This window comes from Pholis gunnellus, assembly GCF_910591455.1.
Source record: "Pholis gunnellus genome assembly, chromosome: 8".
NCBI lineage: Eukaryota > Metazoa > Chordata > Actinopteri > Perciformes > Pholidae > Pholis > Pholis gunnellus.
In genome coordinates, this window is record NC_136534.1 from 434,137 (window position 1) to 441,749 (window position 7,613).

At 47.2% G+C, this 7,613-nt stretch overlaps 1 protein-coding gene across 1 annotated transcript; it reads left to right on the plus strand.

The window, feature by feature from the left end:
* Nucleotides 1-2,551: 2,551 nt before the first annotated feature.
* Nucleotides 2,552-5,987, plus strand: LOC306700379 (uncharacterized protein; the record flags this gene model as incomplete). Its single annotated transcript, XM_079165387.1, has 3 exons — nucleotides 2,552-2,691; nucleotides 3,438-3,517; nucleotides 4,501-5,987. The coding sequence occupies 3 exons, from the start codon at nucleotides 2,552-2,554 to the stop codon at nucleotides 5,985-5,987; spliced, it is 1,707 nt and encodes a 568-aa protein (XP_079021513.1).
* Nucleotides 5,988-7,613: the final 1,626 nt, after the last annotated feature.

Consider the following 7,613-nt stretch of genomic DNA (forward strand, 5'->3'; position numbering starts at 1 on the left):
TGTTTCCATTTTAATATGCATAGCGTTAGCTACGTTTACACTGAGCGTCCACACTATTCTGGAGTTTTAGAGCATCGAAAATGAAGAAGTTTAGAACACTACCGACAGCCGGGGTAAGGGTTAGGTTTGTAGTGTGCAAAGGTCAAACCGCATAAGTTTAAAAATTACGTAGACACCCGCGTTCTCTTCTTGATCGGTTTGTAGCAGTCACGACATTTCCTTCCCTGATTCGTCAGCCTTGATCATCGATCGACTACCAGTGGTGAATTCAACATGGATGACAGATTACATGCGTATCTGACCTCGTTTTATACTAGCAGCTGTTGTGCAGTTAGATTCTGCATTTTATATTTCTACTTCTGCCGACATGCGGAGGAAGCAGCTGTTATTGGAGCGGTAGTCTGAAGTCTTAGTTTGCGGCTTTGAGATGGGCGATTGACAGAACGGAGGACTTTCCTTTCTTATTAATGCTTACTTTGTTCTGCACAACAATTGTGAAGTCCACACAGAATGCTCTCCAGTAGGACAGGGACTTCAGCCACCAGCAGAGCTACGAGTGAGAGACGGGTGTTGGCCTCATTTATTAACCCATAAGCTAGTCAACTTTGATTTAAGTGTTCATTTTAAAGTCAATTTGATGTGAGAGAGAGATCAAGGCCTACAGCCTTGTACTAAGTTGAAAAAAAGAAATCTGTCTGTTGTAGTACATAGAGGAAGATTATAGAGGAAGATCTTAAGCATCAATCACAACCTTTAATAAAAAATAATATAAGCAACCAATCACCCACATATCCAGTGTTCGCTTGATAGGTTTTATTTCATTTTAGGCTGAACTGATGATGTGACAGTGATCTGGTGTCTCCCTGCAATGGTTCAATAAAGGGAATTTGAAAACCAAAACGCTCCTCCTCTCCCCTCCCTCCTCTCAGCTCCTCCTCTCAGCTCCTCCTCTCACCTCCCTCCTCTCCCCTCCCTCCTCTCAGCTCCTCCTCTCAGCTCCTCCTCTCCCTCCTCTCAGCTCCCTCCTCTCACCTCCCTTCTCTCAGCTCCTCCTCTCAGCTCCCTCCTCTCCTCCTCTCCCCTCCCTCCTCTCAGCTCCCTCCTCTCCCCTCCCTCCTCTCAGCTCCCTCCTCTCACCTCCCTTCTCTCAGCTCCTCCTCTCAGCTCCCTCCTCTCCTCCTCTCACCTCCCTCCTCTCAGCTCCTCTCAGCTCCTCCTCTCACCTCCCTCCTCTCCCCTCCCTCCTCTCAGCTCCTCCTCTCAGCTCCTCCTCTCCCTCCTCTCAGCTCCCTCCTCTCACCTCCCTTCTCTCAGCTCCTCCTCTCAGCTCCCTCCTCTCCTCCTCTCCCCTCCCTCCTCTCAGCTCCCTCCTCCCCTCCCTCCTCTCAGCTCCCTCCTCTCACCTCCCTTCTCTCAGCTCCTCCTCTCAGCTCCCTCCTCTCCTCCTCTCCCCTCCCTCCTCTCAGCTCCCTCCTCTCCCCTCCCTCCTCTCAGCTCCCTCCTCTCACCTCCCTTCTCTCAGCTCCTCCTCTCAGCTCCCTCCTCTCCTCCTCTCACCTCCCTCCTCTCAGCTCCTCTCAGCTCCTCCTCTCAGCTCCCTCCTCTCCCCTCCCTCCTCTCAGCTCCCTCCTCCCCTCCCTCCTCTCAGCTCCCTCCTCTCACCTCCCTTCTCTCAGCTCCTCCTCTCAGCTCCCCCCTCTCCTCCTCTCCCCTCCCTCCTCTCAGCTCCCTCCTCTCCCCTCCCTCCTCTCCCCTCCCTCCTCTCAGCTCCCTCCTCTCCCCTCCCTCCTCTCAGCTCCCTCCTCTCCCCTCCCTCCTCTCAGCTCCCTCCTCTCACCTCCCTTCTCTCAGCTCCTCCTCTCAGCTCCCTCCTCCCCTCCCTCCTCTCAGCTCCCTCCTCTCACCTCCCTTCTCTCAGCTCCTCCTCTCAGCTCTCTCCTCTCCTCCTCTCACCTCCCTTCTCTCAGCTCCTCCTCTCAGCTCCCTCCTCCCCTCCCTCCTCTCAGCTCCCTCCTCTCACCTCCCTTCTCTCAGCTCCTCCTCTCAGCTCCCCCCTCTCCTCCTCTCCCCTCCCTCCTCTCAGCTCCCTCCTCTCCCCTCCCTCCTCTCCCCTCCCTCCTCTCAGCTCCCTCCTCTCCCCTCCCTCCTCTCAGCTCCCTCCTCTCCCCTCCCTCCTCTCAGCTCCCTCCTCTCACCTCCCTTCTCTCAGCTCCTCCTCTCAGCTCCCTCCTCCCCTCCCTCCTCTCAGCTCCCTCCTCTCACCTCCCTTCTCTCAGCTCCTCCTCTCAGCTCCCTCCTCCCCTCCCTCCTCTCAGCTCCCTCCTCTCACCTCCCTTCTCTCAGCTCCTCCTCTCAGCTCTCTCCTCTCCTCCTCTCACCTCCCTCCTCTCAGCTCCTCTCAGCTCCTCCTCTCAGCTCCCTCCTCTCCTCCTCTCAGCTCCCTCCTCTCCTCCTCTCCCCTCCCTCCTCTCAGCTCCCTCCTCTCCCCTCCCTCCTCTCAGCTCCCTCCTCTCACCTCCCTTCTCTCAGCTCCTCCTCTCAGCTCCCTTCAATGGTTTGCAGGTCCTTCCTGGCTGACCCACAGCATGAGATGAGATGTCCAGAGCAACCAGCTGTTGATAGAAGAGGAAGACTTCGCTCCCCGTTTCCAGGCTCTGGTCAGAGATCCAGCAGAATGAGGACTGAGCCGAGGTGAAGACTAACGAGAGAACTGCGCTGGCTTTTGTTGACCTGGTGATATCATGGATCAGCTGACAGTAACCAATAGTAACTGTAAAGGAAATATGTCCTTTTTTAAATAATAAACATATATATTTCAATAATATTGACTAATTTAAACATTTATTCATATATTTTTTTGCTTCATTTATTAATTTCAGGATTTATTTCATAGCCATATTCATTTTTTCATAGGCGTGTGTATTTATTTATTCGTGTATGTATTTATATATTTAATATTGAATGAAATGGCATTCCATATATAATTTACATTTATGTACACTTATATATCGCTTGCCTTGTTAATTTATTTCTCCTGACAGAAGGATGCCAGTGCTAAAGTGATTGCCACCTCATTAACATATGGGTTAAGAAATACAGAGATAGATTAAAGTTATTAAAAATTGACACAAAAATAAGTAATTTCTCCAAGAAAACATTTACATTATAATTGTTTTCTATTTGTATATATTTCTGTGCATATGTATTCATATTCAAATGAACCTGCTCATGTATTTGATAATTAAGGCTTTCATTGTTTCTTTTCTACTATTTCCTTGATACTTGTATTCTATGGTGGCTTTAGTCCTCCGTACAGGATCACCTGGAGGAAGGAGAATAGTGGGTGTGTCCTGTATGGGCTGCTGTCACATAAACAGGGAAAAAGAAGCACTTTCAGCCATATTTTGTGCCTCACAGGCTTCTGTCGACCCACTTAGGAAACAGAGCCTGACAATCCTCCAGGGGAAGAGGATTCGTCAGTCAACATCTCAGGACAACATGGCACGGACTAAACTGGGTAAAGACATGTCCTCTGACTAAATCTACATTTTCATTCATCTCTGTGTTAATGACTGAACATTGCATGCCTCTGTAAACTGTGCTGAACAAAATACAATTAGTAGTGTACCCTTCTCTTGGGATTATGCTTCGAGTGCTTATAAATCATCATTTTCAATGACTTTCATTATGATATTTTCACTGCTATGTCTTTTAAGTGGCTATGTGGGGCTCATGCCATGTGACACAGGTCACATGACCTCTTGATGACACTGCCCTCATCACACTTTATACCCTGATGAAGACTTGTTGAGTAGAAACCTGTTGCTCATTCAGAAGTAATACAAGATTTGAACTCACAATCAGAGTGCCACGAATGTTTTTTCACACTGCCAACTAATACCAAGAACTTCCTTTATTAAGAGTAAGCTGGACCCTCATTGTTTTTTATGCGTTACTTAACTACTTTCCCAACCCTTGACCCAGTGCAGCGCTCCCTGTTTTGAGCTGGATTCACATGCAGAATGTGAACAGATAGGAATCGGGGCAGCATGTTGTCTCTGCCGGCTAAACCTGACTAACCAGTCTGTTGGGAGTCTCTGCAGGCGTGTCATGCATTACACATCGTGACTTTACTCACTCACACATGTCATTAGAAAGTCATTTAAGTGGTTAACGAGTACATTTGAATGAAGAAAGAGGAATTCTGTTATTCAAATGAAATCTTTGTCCAGGCATTGAAAGGTTTAACATTTCATGTATTATCATGTAGTCCTGAACAGCAACTGCTTAAAAGGAAATATACTTCACCTGATTATGCTAAAGAAAATAGTAAAACAAACATTAAGTAGATAAGCGACTATTAAACAATACACCCTGCTACAAGTTATCAAAATACCTTTGAAAAAAGAAAGCAAGTAACCAAAGCTCTATGTAACTATTACAACATCACATGAAATAACTTCCTCAGTGCTGAATAGTTTTGTTCTTGTCATGTTTCAGGAGCTAGGAGCCCTTTAATGGAGGCAGCTGTGGGGTTTGCACTGGGAGCAGTGGGTGGCTGCATACTGGGAGCCACAGAGGACCCAGTGGACAAGACCCTGTCAGTGATGACTGCAGCCGGTCCACTGAAACCAGTAGTGGATGAAGTCAGGACAGTGGGTGCTCTGGGGCTGGGGACCCTTATTGGAGCCACAGCACTGACCACGGCCATGACTTCAGTAGTAGCTGGTGTGATTCTGGCAGCAGCTGTAGCCTCAGTGTTTGTGGGCACGCAGAGCTGTGGTACCTCCCACACAGGCTTGTGGGCATCAGCAGGACTCGCTGGGGCCTTTGGGACCACTGTCAGTGGAGCCACGCTCGGGGTCTCTATCGAATGGATTGTGAAGAATTATGGCATGGTGGGCCTTCTGTGGGCACTGAGCATATTCACCGTGCTCAAACCACCCCTGCACTTTGTATTTAAGCTCCTCTGGAAGCCGGGAGAGGCCTGTTGCACTCTGGGATCTAAAGACTGGGACAGTAAGAAGAAACACACAGAGATTACAGAGTTGCAGCACAGGCAGAAGGTGGCTCTGCAGATAGAGCAGAGGATCCTGACACTGGAGAAGGGAGGCAGCGCCAGCGGGATGGAGAACATGACAACATGGGTCACTGAGCGAAGGCAGAGAGGGGAGATAGAGAGGAGGAAAATGGAGAATGAAGAGGCAGAGATGGCGCAAAGAACCATGCAAGACTGGATCAACACAGTGGTGGTCAAATATGTGGACTTCTTGGCTTTCTCAGGGATTCCAATGACAGTGGTTGCCATAGTAACATCAGGGTTTGGGGTGTTTGGTTATGGAGGCCACCAGTCTGTGTTTATAGTTCTTCTGGCTTTGGTTGCAGTGATGGCCTATTTGCTCCTGCAATCTTCTGACTTTAAGTTCTGGATGTTGATAGGATGCATGGGGATGCTTGCAACCTTTGTCATCGCCATGCTCACCCTACATGCCGGTCAGATGGTCCTAACAACTGCCATGAAGATGCGAGCAGCAGGGCAGAGTCAGTCCAGAGAAAACATCAGTGCTCGAATTAACCACCAGTCCTCTCTGGAAGCTTTGAACGCAGCATTTTTTGCGGCAAAATTATGCGAGTTGGGTTTGGGGGCTGCAGTGGGGGGTCCGCTGGTGAGGCGAGCAGCTGGAGAGGTGAAAGTCATAGTTGGGGCAGCTTTAGTGGCAGGGGGTTTACTGACTGGGGTGGAGTTTCTAGCCCCTGTGCTAGGAGACGGAGGCAAAGCGGGGGCTTTGCTGGGGGTGGTGGGGGCAGCAGGGGTGTCTGTGGGTGCAGCGGCAGCTGTGGCTGGAAGGTGGTCCTCATGGCCAGGAACTTTGGGAACAGTAGCGGGGTTGGTTATAGGAACATTAGCAATGGGAAATTGGCATATTGTCAACATCGGCCTGCAAGTGCCTGTGGCCTATGTCTTTGCTATGACCAATCCATTTTAACACAACACATGTTAAGATCCTATGGGCCTACTGTGAAAAATGTTAACGATGCACTATGAGGTGCCAGTGTGTCATTTGCACTAGTTGCCTGCTGACTCTACTTTAAAGGATAAGTGTGGTTGTATTCAATATTTGTCTTACAATCACAAATCTTATGTAGTGTCCTACTAATGTATGTATCAAAGGCTGATGTAGCTTCTTCCTCTGTGACATAGAGCTCCTAGTAAAACACATCAGTGAGCAGCACTGTTGTACTGAGTGACATGTTCCTTCACTAGTTCCTTTTGACTCAATCCCACATACCTGCTGTACAAATACTCGCTAGAGCACCATGGATGAAAATGAAAATAGTGACCAACAAACTCTTTCCTCCTGTTTGAGTAACATTACAAACTGCAGTGAACGATGAGCCTTATTTCCATAATGAAACTTTTACAGATTTACATTAGTAGCAACCAATGAACTTGGGACTGAGAGCCTTCAAAGTCACAAAGTATTGAGAGACAGATACACTTAAATAAAGAATAACACCAGACTGTTTTTTTCATTTTTAAATGTAAAGCTTAACTCCAGCCATTTTTGACCTGCTTCATATTTAGCTATATTCTATTCTATGTACCAATCATTTTTGCCAATTCTTGTAAAATCCTTCACTTCATGAACACTTCCATTCCAAAATCCAAATCCATTCTTTTAGGCCATACTGAGAGCACAGCTCTGGAGATCAGGGTAGCTTAGTGAGATAAGATCCATGCATGTAACTGCAAAGGTAAAACAAATACCATCCACCAATCACCCTTTAACTAAATACACCTGTGTGGGCCTGAATGGAGTTCTAGTCACCAACACCCAGCCAGATGTCTAAGTGTGGTGGAGCAGTTGAAAATGCTTTAGAAAAAGCTTGAAAGAAGGAGTAAGACTGGATGAAGGACACTAGGATGAAATTGAATAAAGTTTAGAAAAGTGTTGTAAATTAATAAATGTCTTTATATTGAGGCTGGGGGAGGGGGGAATGTTGCCTCACAGCAAGAGGGTTCTGGGTGTGTAGTAATGTACGTTCACCCTCTGTCAGTATGGGTCTTCTCCGGGTCTTCTCCGGCTTCCTACTACAGTTGAGAAAATATATATAACAGGTTTCTTTTGATGTCTGTATCCAGGGGCCGATTGCATTATAATATCTCTGTGAATTGATTGATTGATTTAATTGAAAATGTTTATCTTTCAGGGAAAGATTTGCCTCAAATTTTCACATTCCAGATTTCATTTGAAGGCTCCATCTCAAATGTCACAGAACATGAATAAAGGAAATGCTATGCATGATATGCATTTCTGAGTGCGTTTCTGTTGTCCACTTCCACTCGACTTTTTACTTAAGCATGCCTGGGAGAACCATTCGTTATTCCATTGGCAGGTAAAGGCTGCTACTTCTCCTTATACAATGAATTAGGCTCAAGTTTATTGACAGCGAAATGACTTTTCACATTAGCTTCAGTATTTTGCATGTAAAACAGCCATGTGAGTTCACGGTCTCTCTCAGGCACCTTCAGGGAACATGGATGGGAATTCTTTGAAATGAATGGCAGTTTATGACTTGACATCGGCCTAAGAGGGATGGATATCTTTACG